Source organism: Natrix helvetica (genome assembly GCF_964273705.1).
Source record: "Natrix helvetica genome assembly, chromosome: 13".
NCBI lineage: Eukaryota > Metazoa > Chordata > Lepidosauria > Squamata > Natricidae > Natrix > Natrix helvetica.
In genome coordinates this window covers 465,866-484,082 of record NC_138557.1, presented here as the reverse complement: position 1 = coordinate 484,082, position 18,217 = coordinate 465,866, and the positions used below count along the sequence as shown (strand labels likewise).

Below are 18,217 nucleotides of genomic sequence, written 5' to 3'. Positions count from 1 at the left end.
AGGCAGGGAGAGGAAGAGAGACCTCGGCCCGTTTGGTACCTTTCCGGCATAGTGGACGATGCAGAACTCGGTTTTGTCCTTCAGCTGCTTCTGCCTGAGGAACTTGGGGTGGTTGCCTTGCTCGGTGCACAGCTTCTCCACAAAGGAGGTGTCGGTGGCCTTTGGGAACCAGCACTCCTCGTCCAGCAAGGCCAGGACGCCAGGGGGGTTGTTCTGGAACAGCAAGGGGGCGGGGGGTTAGGGTGAGGCTGGTGGTGGTGGAGGAGTAGCTGTGGCACCACCTCAAGCTCTGTGGTCGACTGGTGGCGGAGCAGCCTTTGGCCAACTCGGTGGCAGAGAGGGGAGCAGGCCTCCACTCGGCTGCTTTACTCAACCGAACTCTTTTTAGGAGGGGAGGCCTGAGTGGAGACGGGGCTACTCTGAGGAATGGAGGACAACATTGACTTCAATAGTTAACCTAGTCAACCCCCCCTTCCATCTGAAACAAAGGACACCAGCATTCAGGCTCTCTGCAGACCCACTGCATCCTGGGAAAGAGCTGAAAGGGACCTTGGAAGTCTTCTAGTCAACCCCCCCTCGCTCAGGCTGGAAACCCTAACTCCCAAGTCCAGCACTGCCCAGAACGCTCCCTTCTTCCTGCCCGCTTTCCCGTATCCTTGAAGGTGAGAGCTGGAGGACATCAAACCAGCAAAGGCTCCCCGGCCTCCTCACCGGCCTCTCGATCAGCTCAATGCAAGGCTGCAGGTCCAGCCCGAAGTCAATGAAGTTCCACTCGATGCCTTCGCGCTGGTATTCTTCCTGCTCCAGGATGAACATGGTGTGGTTGAAGAGCTGCTGGAGCTTCTCGTTGGTGTAGTTGATGCAAAGCTGCTCAAAGGAATTGATCTGGAAAGGCAGTGGGGAACCGGTCAAGCTTCCCAGCAAGGAGGGGCTGGCACAGAAGCTCCCTGGAACCTCCCCAGGCCCTACCTCGAAAATCTCAAAGCCGGCAATGTCCAGGATGCCCAAGAAGGAGGCGCCTTGCCTTTTGGTCTTGTCCAGTGCTTTGTTGACCCGGGTGAGGATCCAGCGGAAGAGGCGCTCGTAGGTTGCTTTGGCCAAGGCCTCTATTGCAAAGTCAGCCTAAGGAGGCAAGGGGAGCCGGGCTGAGCTGCTGGGGGATCCAGACTGGTCAAGCGTCAAGACTCAAGGCCAGGAAGCTGGGCTGGCCTCCTCACCTGTTCCTTGGTCTGGGCCTTCTGAACGACGTCTCGCCCAACCTTGATCCGCGGGGTGAGGATGGACCGTGTGAAATCTGTCACGTTGATGCCCGTGAGGTGGCAAACCTTTTGGGCAGCTGGAATCAAGAGACACCACCATGAAGACCATCTGGGTGACCACATCCCCCCTGTGGCCGACCGGGCTGCTCTGGCAACCTGGGCTCCTCAGGGACTCCATTCACCCTCAGGAGGCAACACTCTTCCGCCACCGCTGGGCACCCACCTGTGTTGTCCGGCATGGATGCCTGATCGGTGTTTCTCTCCTTCTTGAAGACAATATTGCCAAGCTGGAGAACTGATGAGACGACTTTCAGCATGGCTGTGAGGTTAGGAAGGAGAGAATTTCAAAGGACGTCTCTGGGTAGGTGGGTGGATTCTCCCTCTCGGTCCCAGGGGCTTTCTTCCCCGTAACTATCCCGCCAGAGGCTTTGCTGGGCTCCAAGAGGGCCAGGATCAGGCAGGTTCCCCACGTGCCACGATTCGGAAATTTGAAGAGACCCTTCAGCAGCCTCACGGCTAAGCCCTGAAGCCCCAGGGGGGGCTGCTGTATTCTAAATATCCAGAGCCAGAAGTCCTCTCTGCTCCTCTTACCAATTTGCTCTTCTTCCGTGAATCCCATAATAGTCATGGCTTCCAGGGTCTCCTCGAACATTTCGTTGTCCTGCTGAGAAGGAATGGGCACGTAGCCGTTGGAGAGGAACGTGTACTTGTTGAACCCTTCCAGCAGAAGGTCGACTGCAAGGCAAGAGAGCAAAACCTCAGTCAGGCCAAGAGCCATCCGGGACCTTCCTCTGGCTCCAAACTCCTGGGGCCTCTTGGACACATTGCTCACTTCCCAACCGCCCTGCTCTCTGGCCCTGAAAGGTCCACTTGGGTAGCCCTGCTCCTAACCAGGGGGCTGAAGGGGAAGTCCCACTCTCCTTCCCTCCCCCATGGAGTCTCCTTCGGTGGGGAGCCCATGTGGAGGGCAGGGCTTCCGGCTTTGGGCACAAAGCTTCCACTGGCCGCCTTGGAGAGCAGAAATGTCCTCGTGACTTCAATGCCAGCATCCTTTGGGGAAGGGAGAACCTGTTCCCCCCCGCCAGAAACTGCAGCCGCTCTGAAGTGCCCCCCACTCCCAGGCACCTCCCCTGAAATCGGCCAAGGAGGCTACTTACTCTTCATTTGTTCATTGGCCCCGGCAAGTAAATAATAAAAGATATGAAAGGTCCTTTCCTCTCGTGCCTGCCGAATAGCGCGAGATTTTTCCAGCAAATCTGTCCGGGAAGGTTCAGCAAGCAAACCATTGTTTAAAATAAATGCTAACTTACCCACAGTTAGGTGGAACAAGGCAGTTGCCTGAAGCAAAAGGGGGGATTATGAAAAAAGGATACAGGTTTCAATATTTGCTCCCACGATGTATCCTGTCACGTCAAAGTTGATGCGGATAAATTTGCCCTGTTGCAGAAAGGAGGCAGCGGGGTTGGGTGAGGTGCGGGGGCTTTGGAGAGTTTTGACGTACTCTCTCTCCATTTACGTATAATCCTTTCCTTCCCCTTCTCCTTCCAGAGAAGAAGGAGTCCTATTCTCCATTTGCCAGTTTTCATGTACTTATTTGGTTCATCCCCCCCCACCACCACCATTTCCCCCCCTGCCTTTCCCCATTCAAGAGGTCGTTAACTTACGAATCGGGAGGAGTTATCATTCTTTACAGTTTTGGCGTTCCCAAAAGCTTCCAGGATGGGATTGGCCTGGAGAAGCTGCTTTTCCAACTCGCCCTAAAATTGATCCAAGCGTTTGGCTGTCAGTCCCTGGCTGGGCAGGGGAGGGGGTGAATGGGAAAGGGTGGGGGGTGTAATTCAAGTTGCCCTCAGAGAAACCATCTCATGTGGATCGAATGCAGGAAGAGGCGCATTGTTCTCCAGCTGCACTTGCCGCAGGGAAGCGCCCACAACTTGGACGCCTTTTACCTACACGGAGGAGATTCCCTGGGGCTGATTTTGGCCTCTGGCTCCGCTCTTTGTCGGACTTGGCCTCTTTTTTGTTTTTGTTTCATGAAACTGATCAAGGCGGCCGATTGCTGCGTTCTGGATGGTCTTCAGCCATGGAGGCAATCGGTCGTGACCCATATCTCTTTTTCAGCTCATTTATTAGGCCAAAGCAAATCAGAGAATTTTTTTTGCAATTGCCGCCAAAGCTTTCATTTGCAAGGAAATGACAAGAGAAATTAGGCAAGGGGGGGGGCGGAAGGAATGGTTGCGCACAACCTTCCTTCTGACGCAGCCCGAAGCAGATGACACGGTGCCTATTAATTGGGTTAAATACTGGCTAGGACAATGCATGGTTTATATTTAAAAATAAGGCGACTTTTGCATGCGGAAAAAGGAACATCCAGGCAGGTACACACCAATGAAGTCACACCTCCAAGCCATGCGAAAGAGCGGCCTCTTTCCCTTAACCTCTCGTCACAGGGGAAGCTGGGAGGAGGAGGAGGAGGAGGAGGAGGAGGAGAAGGGGGTGCCCCACCCCTGTCTCAAAGCAAAGACAGAGGCTGATGGATTTTGATGAAGTAATCATTGCCATGGAAAACCTGATTGGCTTCTACACCCCTTTGTCTATGGCTAAGAAGCAGATATCGAAGGATAGGCAGGGTCTGTGCCCTCCCAGGGTCTCTGCTCCACAATGGAGGGGGAGGGGGCAGAAATGGTTCTTCGGCTGGGCACAGGCTGGGCACTTCCTCCCCTTAGCTCCGTTCCCCGTCCCAGCTTCTCCCCACCAGTAGCCCCCTCCATATCCCCCCAATTGCAGAGGCTCCAACCTCTGCCCAGCAGAAGGTCTGGCAGGCTCAGCCAGTTGCTCTGCATGCAGAAGACCCAGGAGCCCCCCACCCCCACCCCAAGGGCAGAGTGGCAGGCAAGGGAGGGGGAAGAGGCACACAGCAAGCCAAGAAGAACGGATCGATCACTCTACTGGCACCCGCTGATCACCTGGGGCGTAAGACCGGCTTCCATAAGCCCCCCAACCCCGCTCTGGGCTGGCCCACTGAAGCTGCCCTTTGCCCCCCTCTCAAGGCCGGTGCAGCTCAGAGGATGCTCTTCCAGAAGGAGCCCTGGTGCTGGAGAGGCCACCATCCTGCTCGCCTGGGAGCAGCTGGGGGAAGGAGTGGCCTGCGTGGGCAAGGTCCAGCTGGGCAACCGAGGGGTTAACCATGGGGCACTCTGGGCGGGGCACCTCCAGGACCCCTGCTGAGACCCTCTTTGGGGAGGGAGTGCAAGAACACCATGCAGGTCTTGACACACACACTGAGGCAGGTTACTCACGTAAGCCAAACTGGGCCCTTGCTGCAGTCAAAGAACACGGCATAAAAGAAGCGTCAGTCTCTTTGCAAGGCGTTTCTGCCACTTTTCGCCTTGGGCACCTCTGTCTCCAGCTGTGCAAGGCATCTCCGCAAGGAACATCGCGACCACAGGACCCACGGGGGAGGGGTAGATCTGACCCAGCCCCGGGGGGGGGGGGGAAACTCTCTTTCACCTCTGGAATCCGTGCTCCCTCCCAAAATGTGCCCTCTCAGCCTGGCAATGGGCACCTTTGGTTAAGCAGGCACCATCCGACAGGCCTTGCCCCCCTGGCAGCCTCCAGAAGTAAGGACTACAACTCCCATCACTCCTGCCTGCCTGCCTGCGGATGGGCCAGTTTGGTCTCAGTGGAGTCCAAACCACCCAGAGGAGTCAGGGTGGGGAGGCCAGTGGTGCCATCTACAAGTCAGGGAAAAAAATACTTTCCCCCATGTTGCCGTCTTCTTCTTCTTCTTCCTGCTGTTGCTGAAAATTGGTCTGAAGGGGGGGGCTCATGGCCCCAGAGGAAGAAGCCCCCCTCACCCATTGCTGCCCCCCATACTGAACGGGAGGGGGGTCGGGCTGCTCACCGTGATGCTGGTGTCTTTTTTACCCTTATGCGAGGAGGCGACCACGGCCAGATATTGAATCACTTTCTTGGTGTTTTCCGTCTTGCCTGCCCCCGATTCTCCCCTGGGGGAAGGAGGAGGAAAAAGACTGTGAACACCCCCACACACACACACACACACACCCTTCATGGAGTAGTGGGGGCTCCTGCACAGCCAATGCCTGAAAGGAGGGACGAGCAAGAGAGCTCCAGGGAGATCTTAGGCTGCAGCCGAAGCGCAATTCCTTTAAGCTCTTCCAGCCACTTGGGAATCTCCCTGGGAGCCTCTGATCTCCCAATGAAGCCAAGCTCTGGCCCTGCAGACTCTGTGGCCTGGCACTCATATGCTCCCTGCTGGCACACTCAGGTGCCCCCTCCACACATTGCCTCCTCGCCTCTACCGGGAGCTTTGCCCAGCCCTCCCCGGAGCGGCTGGTGGGCACTTTTGGGTGGTTGGCAGCCTGACAGCCCCTGCCCGGTAAGGAGGAAATCTCTCCCTGCCTGGAGCTGCCAGCCCACATGCTTCTCCCAGCCCCTCCTTAGACTGTGTGTGGACTACAATGGTGGCAGAAGGACTGAAACTGGGAGGCTCTGCCCTGGTCTGTGGACAGTAATGCAGAGGAAGCCAAAGAGGCTTTCAGCTCTCCTCTTCCTTCCATGGCATCGTCTAGAGCCATTCTGGGTCTGGGGGGCATCAGTCCTTGATGATGCTTTGCCATCTTTTTGATGGCAACTTATGACATGGCAAGAGAAACCTCCAGCCGAGGAAGCCCCAGGGGCTCAGATCAAGGAAGGGGCCAGAGGCGCTCCTGGGTGGAGGGATTCCGCAGCCCCCTGCTAAGCAAGGGAGGGACAGCCAGGAGAGGCTTGGCTGTGGAGCTCCCACCCACGGCCAGCCGCCTGGCCGATTCTTCTTCCTAATTTGGAGGTGCCCTTTTTCCCCAATGATGGATGGGGGTGAAGCAGTAGAGGCCTGGGAGGAGGCGAGCCTTAAAAGGCCAGGCAGCTGCTTCCTGTGGGACTCCTTGTTCTGTGAGATGACCCCCTCCGATCACCCCGGGGTGGCCGAAGATGCGCAGGCTGTGGAGGAGGAGATTTTGAGGAGCTCTGCTCTGCTCAGGGTTACCCAGAGTTGCAGATCGGCTTCAGGGAGGGGGCTCTACACCCCCTGCCCCTTATCCCTCAGGCCAGCTGCCTTGGCACATCCTGAGCTTTGCAGGAAGCTTATAGGACCCTCCTGGCCAGAGGGAGACCATCTCTGGTCCTGAGGCTGGGTTGATGAGCTCTCCATCTGTGCCAGCCAGTCTTTCTCAGCCCTTTAAAGGATAGGGGGAGCTTCCCTTCCCAGCCAAGACCGGAGGGCCGACGCTTCTCCTGGGCTCTGGGTGGAGCTGACCCTGTGCCTGCAGGGTGTCCTCTGGCTGCAGGAGGCCGATGAGAGGCCCCAAAGGCGACCATTTATTGATGGGAATGAAGTCTTCCAGGAAGAGTTCCAGAACAAAGAGGTCAGTGGGAGGCCACTGATGGAAAAAGCTTTTCCCCAAATTCCCCCCCCCCCCCCGGCACTGTTGGGAAAAGAAGAGCCGGCTTTGGGCTTCCATACCCGCTGCTCCTTTTGAGCGCCCTGCTTTCTGCCCATCCCTTCTTCTGCTGCATTTCTTTTCCCCAGAGACAGGAACCAGCCACCACCTTTCCAAGCATGCCTCCCCTGGATGTGCTGGACTACAACCCCCATCACTCCCTGTCCCTACAGCCTCCTGGGAGCTTCCTTCATCACCACCACCTGGACAGGAACTGCTGTACCAGATCTGCCCCAAAAGAGTCTCCGCCTCTTTCCAGCTGTTATCGTAGCACAGCACAGATGTTCCCCAAGCCGAGGGGCTGCTTCTCCTAAGGCCTTTCAATCTAGAGGAAGGGATTGGGAGGGGAGAGCAGGGTGGGGCTGGGCTTAGCTGGGCCAGGCAAGAGATGAGGAAACCACCTGGAAAGTGCCCAGATGTTCTCCACAGCAGGAGAGCTGCTATGATGTGATCCAAAGCAGATCTAAAGCTATCTTGGGCTCCCCCCCCTGCACACCCTCCATCCCCCCTGCCAGCTGGGCACCCTCCAACTCATCAGCCGGATGCCCACGACGTGCTTAGAAGTCCTTAAAAGGCCACCAGAAACGGAGCTGGGAGGGAGCTGGAACTGACAAGGGAGCGGGCCAATTCTCCTGGCTCTACTTACGTGCAAAGGATGGCTTGATCCTCTCGATCTGTGGACAGAAAAAAGAGCCGTGAGATCCTGGCCCCGGAGCCCTTTCGGGGGGAGGTCCCAGAGACCCCTGGAGATGGGCTACCAGGTAGAGTCACCCTGGTCTTCTGCCACCAGGTGCCTGCTCCTTTTGGAAACTGGGAGTGCTGGGGATGAACTGGGACACTCCGCGTGCCAAGCAGAGGGAGGGCACTTCCCATCGGGCACAGACAGACCAGGCCGGTGCCCCTTTCCCCCACGGCCCATCACTGCTGCATTTATTTTTATCCCCTTTTTCCCGACGGGGATGCCAATCTCCTGCTTTTGTGTCCAAAGGGAAAGAATTGAGGAAATGGGATTAGAGACGCAAACAGTTCCGTTTATGGATGAGATCCAGACAAAGACTCCCAAGCTCTCCTCTTTGGCCCACTGAGGTGGATTTCAGGCAGAGCCTCAGGGGCCCCAAAAGCTGCAGGCGGAAAGCCAGAGATCCCCCCACCTCCAAGCCAGAGTAAAGGTGGAATGGGAGGCAGCTGGCAAAGGCTTTGAGGGAAGTGGCAGAGCAGGAAGGTGTCGGGGGGGGGGTTGCCTATGTACATCCTAGCCTCAGCTGCCTCCCTGGAGTTCCAATGCAGCGGAGGGGAGACAAATGCCCGGCAAACGCCAGACAGCCAGGACTTCCAACTGACCTGCCACCAGGAAAGAAGCACCGGCTGGTGCAGGGGGAGGGAGGCACTTCGGCAATTCCAGTTTTTCACGTGCAACTTTTAGGGGAATTCACACTTTTTCTGCACCAGCCTTCCCCCAATCAATCCCAATGAGAAACCTCAGAAAAGACAGAGGGCTCCATTTTTAATTTCCAGGGTTGTCAATCAAGGCACTTTAGCATGTTGCTTACATCCCTGGTCTGTGACTATGAGAAACATATTTTTAGTTTTATTTCTGGACGTTCTGTCTCCCTTGGCTGAAGGTCCCGTAGGCTGGAAGCCATTGGAGTTTGGGGATTTCTACTTCCCTCCTGGCCCCCCTGCAATAAGAGGCTGAGCACTGTGCCTGTGGGACGGAGACCCCTGGGAGAACGGGACCCCTCCCTGGCAGCCTCTGCTCCCATCCCAGAGAGCGGCTTCTTCCGTTTCAGCACTGCTGGGCTTGTGGATTTCCTGCAAAGAGCAGCTTGGCCATAAAAGGAGAACAAAGAGCCAGAAGCCGGGAAGGAGTCTCAGGCGCTGGCAGCAGCTTCCTTGGCTCGGATGCCAGGCCCCCGTGTCCCCAGGTGTGTCCAGAGGGGAGCCGAGGGAGGGAGGGAGGGAGGGAGGGAGGGTGACCAGGGCAGGGAACTGCGTCTGAGCAAGAGCTCTGCAGAAAGACTGGAGAGGCGGCCACTCACAGCTGCAATGGACAACTGAGCGCCTTCCTTTGCCTTAGCTCCTGGATCCTCCCAAGCCTTAGTCAGCTTCCTCAAGGCCCCTCCTAGCCTGCCAGAGGCTGACATAAACCCCCAGCTCTCCATACCGCCCTCTTCTTCCTGCTCTCTCTCCATGTTATTTCCAAAGATAAACACTTATGGAAGCCCATAAGTGAAGTTGGAGAACCCACAAATACGGCAGGAACCAAGCAGCATTGTTTACTAGTAAATCAGCAAGAAGACACTTTCTGGACATGCTTGAAGGAAGCAAACATTGGCTTGTAAACTATCTTAAATTATATGTTAGCTCTTCTGTCCTTTTGGCATCTGTGCAGGCAGGGAGGCAGGGAGTTCAGGCCGAAGAGCCTTTGGCTCTGACGATGGTGCTGCAAGCAGACCCAGCAGAGTCTCACAAGCACCGACAGGGCAGTGGTGCCTGGTAGGAACCCTCTAGATGTCTCCTTTGCTTCCTCGCCACACCAGCAGCAGCCCCAGAGCTCCAGCACATGCCCCCCTCCCAAGAGCAGAGGCGTCTTCACATGCTCTCCCTCTGAGGGGGGGGGGTCTGGCAGCAACAGCCCTCTGGATGCTACCCAAACAGACAGTTCAGACGTTGGGCAAAACCATCGACGGAGACCTTCTGACGTCAGACTCAAAAGAAGGACCAAGTAACTGAGAGCATTTGGATCTGGCACCTGTGGCTTCTCCCACAGAAGCTTCCCCTGCAGACCCAGGCTGTTCTCCTCCCCCTGCCGGGCCAGCCTCATCTCAATGGATTCAAATAGTAGATTACTCCATGGATCTGCTCACATGAGCCAGCAAAGGTGCTCCACCTCCTGATCTGGGGTTGCTAGAGACAACGCCCGACGGAGCTGCGTGGGTTGGAAGGAGCGGCAGGAAAGGGAAACCACAGGTGCCAGCTATCGCTTCTGCCCAGGGACAGGGGCCCTCCGGCTCCAGGCTCAGAATGGCTCCCCAACAGGGAGAACAGAGACCACAAGCCACTGTGGGATGGCCGCATGCTCTCTGCACCACAAAGCTGCGCATGAGTCCAACTCCTGTCCAGCCAACCAGAAACCTTTTTGCAAAGGGGGGGGGCTGATATAGGGGTCCACTGCAGGCACCCGGCTGCCTAAGCCCAAACATTGGCACAAGCGAGCTGCTCGGGCCAGCAGCGGACTCTCTGATTGGGCAACTGTTCCAGGAGAAGAAATTCCATCTCCCTGGTGAATTCATGGCAGATTCCTGACTGCCAACTAGGTGTCGCAGTGGCAGCTTCTTCCTTCCTGCCCTTCCTTCTCCATGCCCCTGCCTGCCCAACTATGCTCTGGGATTCTCTCTGGCCATCTGCCCCGGCATGGTGGGCGGAAGGAGAACTTTTCCTTTTTGAGGCACAAGCTGGTGGAGAATGGCAAACACCGATGCCAAAAGACCGGGAGGAATTCCCTGCCACCCCTGCTCAGTGATGGAGGAGCCAACCAGCCAGATGGAGCCCCTGGGGGGAAGAAGCAGCCATCCGGGGCCCATTGGAAGGGCTTGCCCTCTTACCCTGCAACATGCTCCGGTAGGCGGTGTCGGCAATGGCGTAGATGTGGGGCGGCATCTCGTGGCGCTTCTTCCCCTTGTACATGTCCACGATCTTCTCCGAGTAGATGGGTAGATGCTTGTAAGGGTTGACCACCACACAGAAAAGCCCTGAGTAAGTCTGCAAGGGAAGACCCCCGAGCGGTCAGCCTCCCACCTGGGACCCCCACGTCTCCGAAACGTTTGGAGGAGGCCCATTGATTGCAGGGACCATGGCAGTCCCGGGGAGGGGGGGGCAGGAAGCCGACAGGTCAAGGGGATGGACTGCTTCTGAACAGGGAAGCTCCATCACAGCCAGGATAGCCATAGCTAAAAACATCCTCCCCATCCTGCTCAGGGTTTGGGCACTCCTCCGCAGCCCCCTCGCCCCAGACCCCTCCTCTTCCCTGACCTCATAGGAGAAGGAGGGGAATGGCTCAGATTTAAAGTCACTTCTGTATGGGAAGGGATTCTGGATCAGCCCAGGATGCCTGTAAATGCCCAGCACTTTGCACAATAACACCCCATTTTGAAGGGTGGGGTCCGTTCTCCTCTCCCCCCGTGCTCCTGATCAAGATTTGGGGCCAAGGCAAACAAACGCAGCATCCATAGGGGCGTTTTCTGCTGGCTGTTCCTCCCCCCCCCACAAAAAAACTGTTATTAAAGCTTCCAAGTCCGTAATGGCAGAGATGCTCCCAAGGCTGCCCTTCAGATCCAGGCAGGCTTTGAGGCAAAATCTGCGGCCTGCTTTTCCTCTTCCTGACCATATTAGGAAATGTCCCAAAGACTTCAGACCAAGCAGCACCCAGTATGGCTCTCGGCCGACCAGGGAAGCCAGGGTCCCGGCTGCTCTGGCCATGGACCTCTTGCGGGGGCTGACCCAGGGCTTTGCAAGATGGGAAGGGGGGCTGCATGGTGTGGGGCTCGCTGGGCATCTGGGGGAACTAACGAGAAGCTTTCCAGCCAAGAGAGATGGGAAAGAGAGCCTCCATATTTGGGGCCGCGGATGAAGGGTAAGCCCTGAGGACTTGCAGTGGTTGCTGGGTTGTGTGTGGGGGACACGACTTTCTCCTCTGTGTTTCTCTCAGCATCTCTTTGCCATTGTGGCTCCCCGAGTCTGCCTCTGCCAACAGCCACCCCTGGATTGAGCCTCCCACTCATGGCTGTCTTCAAAAACTCTGCCAGGGGACTCCTGGCAGCCTCGCCCATCCTCATTATGACTGGGAAAAAACGCCCTTCTTCGCAAGGCCTGCCAAAGGCCCATAAACGTGGGGAAGGAGCTTTATGATGTCCCACTTGTGGAGCTGTGTTTGCGGCTCACAGATTTACAAGGGCATAAACCTTTCCCTTCATGCGCAAGACTCACACACCCCTTCCGGCCCGTACCACCTCTCTTCTCCCCAGTCTTCAGCCACAAACCCTCCACCCCCCTTGAAAGGAAAATGTCATTTTCTCACACACACACACACACACACACACACACACACACCGGCACGTGAACATTAGTCTGGGCATGGAAATATGTCCAAGTAAATTGTTAACCAAGAGACGGCTGTGGTGTCCATCTCATCTTCCGCCTTGGTGCAAATTCAGTTTGGAAAAGGGATGACCACCAGAGTGGACCAGCACATCTGGCCGGGAGGGGGGATGGCAGAAGAAGCTGCTTCTCTTTCCCAGAAAGAGGACCCTTGAAAAGAAAAGCCCTCGAAAAGGACAAGAAAGAGAGCCCTGAGTTCCCAGGAAACCCCTAGGAAAAAGAGGGGGGAAGCTGATCCTGCCAAGTGGCTTCCTGCAGAATTTTGCAGATCATCCTGACAAGCAGTCAGAGGGAAAGAGCAGCAGGCGTGTCTCTGTCTGTGTGTGTGTGTGTGTGTGTGTGTGTTGTTTTGCTTGGGACTTTCTTCTTGGCTTTCTAGTCTTCCTCCCTCTTTTACCTGTCATCTTCCTTTTCTTTTCCTTCCTCATGCATTATAGCAACCAAAATAAATGAAACCCTCCATCCCTCCCAGCCCGGTTGCCGTGGCCAGTTGGGCCCTGGGTGCATTTCCCCTCCCTTTGGCTGGGGCTGGGGAAGGCTGGGCTGGCAGTCGGCAGCAAGCAGCCCAGGGCCACTTCCCTGCCTTCCTAGGCCAAGAGACTTACGTAAATGAGGCCCGAGAAGTATCTCTCCCGGAGGTTGTGCAGGACGGAGGCTTCATTGAGGCAGGTGAGCTCGGCCATGTCCTCCACCTTGGAGAACTTGGGCGGGTTCATCTTCTGGATGTCATCCTTGCTGAAGGTCACTTTCTTCCCATTCTCTGCCAGCTCGGCCAGCACCTCGTCCCCCTTCTCCTCCTTGATGCTTGCAGCTTCGAAGCCATGCTTCTCCGAAGGGACCCAGACCAGCTTCTTGGCTGACCAGTCGGCCTGGGCCACTGTGGTGTTGATGATGTTCTTATCCACAAAGAGGAATTTCTCGTCGTCGCTGAGTTGGCCCTTCTGCGCCATTTTGGCTCAAAGGGCACCTGGGGGGAGAGAACGCGGGTTACCCGAATGCCACTCTGTTGACCATGAAGCCCCCAATTGGCACGATGTCTCCCTCTGGGTTGGACAGAGGCTGGGCACTCGGGGCCCTTTTGAACCACAGAATAAGAGACATCAACACAGGGCTGGTACGAAACAGGACCACGTGTGGCTCTGGCCGAAAGAGACGATGACCTCTGCAGGGATGAAGGACTCGGCCGGGCACCCCCCATGGCCACATTTCAAGCAAAGCCTGGGATAGAAAAAAAAAAGGGGGGGATCTGGCAGAGAGATCTGGATGATGCTTTGATGAACAGGATGGCTGGAATAATTGCTCTGGTTGGATGAAAAAACCCTCCCCCCAACTTGGCTAGGGGAGGGGGACCTTCCAGGCACACCCATCACTTAGGAAAGCATCACTATATTTGGGGTTTTGTTTAAATTCTTACATCAAGCTATATTAAAGTGCATACTTTTTGTAGTGAAAAATAACCTCAAGGCAACTTTTAGCAATGAAGTCCAGCTCCTTGGTATTGTTTTATGCATCAAATAATGATCAATATCTCTTCTTTTCAAGAGAAAATTAATTCCTGAAGGAAGCAGGGAGAAAACAAACCTCCTTCTGCCAACCCCCAGCATCAGGAGTGAAAGATCTGCTGCCGTGGAAGTCCCACTCTCAGCTCCTCAGCCAGGCAGGCCTGTGAACAGCTCCCTGGCCTGTCTGCTGGTGGCAACTCAAACTCTCCTCCAGGAAAACCGCCTGGGAAATTGTTGCCGATTTCATGGAGGGTCTCTTTCCCCTGTGTTACCAACGGATTAGGACTGGAAACAACTGTTTGGAAAGACTGGCTGGCCTTTGGTCCAGATATTTTATGACATATTCACAGGTCAGCTGAGTCCATGGAGAAAGCCCTGCTCAGCCCCTGATGCCCAGTAGAACTGCAAACGTGGCTTTCTCGGGGTTGGTCCAGCCTTGGCAGGCCTCAGGCTTTGTCTCCACTTTTGCTCAGTTGGTTAAGTATCTGCCTCACTAAAGGCTGTTTTGCTGTGTTTGGAATTTGCATTTCTTAGCTGCCTTGGAGGTCTTGCACTGCAGAGTGGAAAGCAGGTTCTAAACATTTGCAGACAATATAAATATTGTCAGTTGCATCTGACAATCGACTGCTAAGTTCAAAAGACAGGAATTCATGACACACGATGAAGATGGAAAGATTTGGGGCTTTCTGCTCCGTTTCCCAATCCTTGCCCTTTTCATCCAGAGTGCAGAATTTTGAAAAGTTCCCAGAATCTTTTAAGGGGCAGAAACAAATGTCCCAAGTACCTTTTGATTCACTCCATACACTTCACTCATTTGTTTCTTTTAAAACCCTTGACCTCCCCTCATTTACAGCATAAAGGGGCATTTTGGGGAGAAGCCAGGAGAGCTCCCTTGACCTCACAGAGAGCTTCAAAGGGATCCAAGCCCCCAAAGGCAGAGAGGCCGTTTGCAAAGCTCTCCGCTTGCACAGATGCAGACAGGCTACCATATATGGCCACGTTCTTCTCATTTTGAGCAGATCCAGCCAAAAAAGAAGAAGAAGGGAGACAGGAAAAAAAATACCCTAATGATAACAAGTTCAAAACAAATACCTTTTAGGGCATAATGGAATCCTTTCCAAAGACCGTAATTAAAAGAAGTTGCCATTAGATCCAGTGGCTCTGCTAGGGAGGCCAGATCTCTCACAATCCCCGCAGAGGAGAGAGGCCGGCAGGAGCTGTCCGCACCGGCCACCTCTGGTCTGAAGGCTGCCTGCGGCTTCCAGGGTGGGAATTGAGCAGCCCTGCCAAGGAGACCTTCCTACCAAGCCTGCCTTTGGGGGCAGCCCCCGGCCGGCTCCTTCACCTGCACGGGAGGCTTTTTTTGTTCCAGGAGAAAAGGATACAGTCAAGGATGGGCTGTCAAAAGAAATGATTTAGGGGGATGTGCACAGAGGACAGGCTTTGGTTCAAAAGCCATCACAGCTGCTGCTGGTTCTCAATGCTGAGCTCAGCTGACATGCAGGTTTGCTGGTAAGAAGACTCTTCTACTCTGGGCTGTTGGGAGCAGGCGCTGAGCCCCTGGCTGAGAGAGGGAGCTTCTGTGGCCCTCTGCTGCTCTCCCCCTTCACTCACGGCAATTGGGTCTCCCTTTAAGGCATCCTTGGCTTTTTCAGGGAAATATAAGACCAAGCCCGGCAACTAAGTTACTGAGGCTCCACCGAACTAGCTGCCATCGCTTCTTTTTAGAATCAGATGTTGCCACAGGTGGCCCAAGACTCCTGAGAGGCTGAGCAACAAGCCCAGGCAACAAGCTCATCTGCCCCAGGGAGGACGCTGAAGTTGGGGGGGGGGGCACAGCGACCGCAGGGTGACCCGAGCCAGGAAAAGTATTTTAGTTGCCAGCAGGTAAATTACATTCAGGGATTCATGAAGGCAATTTGAAAAGATGCCTTAAATCGAGTCTGTCATAATGTTTGAAGAAAATGATCTTGGATCATTTCACCAATGGATTGTTCCTATTTGGGATTGTCTTCAGTGCAAATTTATCCCAGTGCTGAATGCTCTCTCAGTTTCCTAAGCTCTGTGCAGGTGGAATTATTAGCTCTGCTTTGCAGTTTGATTTCATTTCTACATTTCCTGGTAGTAAGATCTGGACTGCAGCAGAATGGTCCATCTATGGGAGTCTCCATCTCTGGAGTTACTAAGAAGTGGGTGCGCAACCCACTTCCCAGGACAGTGGAACTGGTACTCCTGCAGCGGGTTGGACTAGCTGATCCCTGGGGTCCCATCCACCCCCCACCTTTGCCTACTGGGGGCTCAGACAGCAATCCTGGCAAGGCAATTCCAAGCCCTCCGCCCTGGCTTGAGGGTCCTCAGGCAGTGCTTAGAAGCAGGAAAAGGACCCTCTGGGTCTAGCCACACTGCCACTGGCTTGTCTGTGCCCCGCAAGGGGGGGGGCATCTACCTCACTGCCTTCCCCAAGAGGTGCAGTTAGCCTGAAGTGGGGGTGCTCTAGTCCAGGGAAGGTGCAGGGGGGTCCTTGGCCAGCCAGGGTACTTACAGAAGTCCAGGAGGAAAGCCGAAGATGCAGGCGCGTCCGGAGGGGTGCTTGCGAGCAGCTGGGCAGACCGAGCCTGATGTGCTGTCCCCTCTATATAGAGGTGATGGGCTCGGGGGAGGGGCCACAGATTCCTCCCCCCAATAGTCTCTGGGGCTCAGACACGAAGGCTTGTGCTGGTGGGGGGGGGGGGAGGAGAGATCCAGCAATGGGTTTGCAGCCAGAGTCCGCCCCCACCAGCTAAGAGGCATTTTCTCCCTCTCCTTTTCTCTCCTAATAACTCGTGTGGTGGCATTATGGGATGGCTCAGAAATTATCTGCCTTCCCATTGCAACACTATTTCCCAAAATGGAGCTTTCTTTCTTCTGGCCCAGAGATACGAGCAGCCGCTTAATCCTTCCGGCTTTCTCATGCGCTGCCAGGGCCAGCAAAGGGGAGATGCAGGAGGGGGGGCAGATAAGAGGCAGCCCCCCCATTTCTCCCTGGCCATCAGCAAGCTCTTATCTGGCCCCGGCTTTGATGCAGAGCTCAAGCGGAGGCCCCTCTCCGTGGGGCCGGCCGTTCCCAAGGAGGAAGGAGCCGTGGTTCTCCCTGGCCTGTTTATGTAACATTTGGGGACCTTGGGCTGTTTTGGGCTGGCCCGTCTCTGGGGAATGGAAGGGTTCGCTGTTTCCCAGCTCATGCCCAGCTGTTTCAGCAGAAACCTTGCCTGCTGCTCCCTTCCTGAGAACCTCTGCAAATCTCCCCAGTGCCTCCCTGACCTTAAATGGCAAAAAGCAGCTGTTGAAAGCCCAGGGCACTGGGGAGAAGGGGCGGAGTGGGTCCCCTCAGCCCAGCAGGGAAGGAGGCAAGAGGTCCTGCAGGAGGTTGGGCCCCGTAACGCCTCAGGTCCCTCCCCCCCTCCACAGTTCCAGTCCCACATGCTGGGGCATCCCAAATAGGGAACGCCAGGATCCTCCAGCAGTTCCCGTCCACATTCCAGATGCAAACACGTCTCTGCAGATGTGCAGAACAGCAGCAGCCTAAATATGGAGCCCAAGGCAGGCAGGGAGGGCCAAGGTGGTGGCCTCTCACAGCCTCCTCCTTCCCAAGCAGGAAAGGAGGGGGAGCCTGGCTGACCCCCTTGCCTGCCAAGCCTGGCCTGATGCCCTCCAGCTGTGCAGCAACTCCACTGCCCCTCCCAAGCCTTGGGCTCTGCCAGGGGAGCAGGCACTCAGCTTTTGCAGGGCATTGGACTGTTTGCCCAGTTTGCTAAGGAAGGGTTTGCCCACCCTTTGCTAAGGAAGGGGGCACAGAGCTCTCAGGGACTATCCTAGGAGTCCAGATGCCCCTTTCTTAGCCCTTTGGAAGCTGCAGCCCCCCACTGTGGGGGAGCCTGCTTTCTCTTCTGCCTCACAAGCCAAGCCAGATGTTGCTAGGCAGCAGGCCCCACCCAGACCCTGGCCCCGCTGGGAAGAGTTCAGGCCCTATGGGATCTGGTAATTCAAGAATAATAATAATATAATAATATATTTATTTCTTAGCCGCACCCTCTCCCGAAGGACTCGGGGCGGCGTACAATGAAACATACGAAATAAATATGTGAACAAAACAAACATATAACAAAGACATACACTGAAACATACACAAGGAGGAGGTCGGCTGATAAAAAACAATTAAAATACAGTATTTAAAACCCCCTAGAAATTAAATATAATTAAAATACCCAGTTAAAAACCCGTCAGGAGCGATATGGTTAGATCAGAGTTGAGCCAGGCCAGCTGCTTGGAATAGGTGGGTCTTAAGCTTAATACGGAAGGAGCGGAGGTCAGAGGTATTCCTAATATCCGGAGGGAGGTCATTCCACAGGGCTGGGCCCGCCACAGAGAAGGCTCTACTCCTAGGCGCCGCCCCTCGACATTGTCTAGCGGACGGCACCTGGAGGAGCCCCTCTCTGTGCGAGCGAATTGGTCGCAGGGATGTATGGGGCAGAATACGATCCCGCAAGTAACTAGGTCCTAAGCCATGGAGCGCTTTAAAGATAGTTATCAAAACCTTGAAACGCACCCGATAGACCACAGGAAGCCAGTGCAGCTCGCGCAGGAGCGGTGTCACGTGGGAGTACCTAGTACTCTCCATAATTACCCGCGCGGCTGCGTTCTGGACCAACTGTAGCCTCCGGGTGCATTTCAAGGGAAGCCCCATGTAGAGAGCGTTACAGTAGTCCAAGCGAGACGTCACCAGCGCATGAGTGACTGTGCGCAAGGCGTCCCGGTCCAG

The 18,217-nt window shown here is 55.4% G+C and overlaps 1 protein-coding gene across 5 annotated transcripts in view; it reads right to left on the bottom strand.

Annotated features, from left to right (window-relative positions):
- MYH11 (myosin heavy chain 11) overlaps nucleotides 1-16,084 on the bottom strand; it is a 31,981-nt gene extending 15,897 nt beyond the window's left edge. For 3 of the 5 annotated variants that reach the window (XM_081965541.1, XM_081965538.1, XM_081965540.1), the window contains exons 1-15: nucleotides 15,962-16,084; nucleotides 12,523-12,884; nucleotides 10,366-10,522; nucleotides 7,407-7,434; nucleotides 5,164-5,266; nucleotides 4,559-4,579; nucleotides 2,924-3,016; nucleotides 2,633-2,696; nucleotides 2,417-2,515; nucleotides 1,851-1,994; nucleotides 1,483-1,578; nucleotides 1,218-1,336; nucleotides 970-1,122; nucleotides 712-885; nucleotides 40-213 (exon numbers count right to left, since the gene is read on the bottom strand). In XM_081965541.1, coding sequence (XP_081821667.1) covers nucleotides 40-213; nucleotides 712-885; nucleotides 970-1,122; nucleotides 1,218-1,336; nucleotides 1,483-1,578; nucleotides 1,851-1,994; nucleotides 2,417-2,515; nucleotides 2,633-2,696; nucleotides 2,924-3,016; nucleotides 4,559-4,579; nucleotides 5,164-5,266; nucleotides 7,407-7,434; nucleotides 10,366-10,522; nucleotides 12,523-12,867 — 1,770 coding nt within the window. In that variant the 5' untranslated portion in view covers nucleotides 12,868-12,884; nucleotides 15,962-16,084. The remainder of the gene's footprint in view (nucleotides 1-39; nucleotides 214-711; nucleotides 886-969; nucleotides 1,123-1,217; nucleotides 1,337-1,482; nucleotides 1,579-1,850; nucleotides 1,995-2,416; nucleotides 2,516-2,632; nucleotides 2,697-2,923; nucleotides 3,017-4,558; nucleotides 4,580-5,163; nucleotides 5,267-7,406; nucleotides 7,435-10,365; nucleotides 10,523-12,522; nucleotides 12,885-15,961) is intronic. The other 2 variants (XM_081965542.1, XM_081965539.1) reach the window with 1 other exon arrangement.
- Between the last annotated feature and the right edge of the window lie 2,133 nt (nucleotides 16,085-18,217).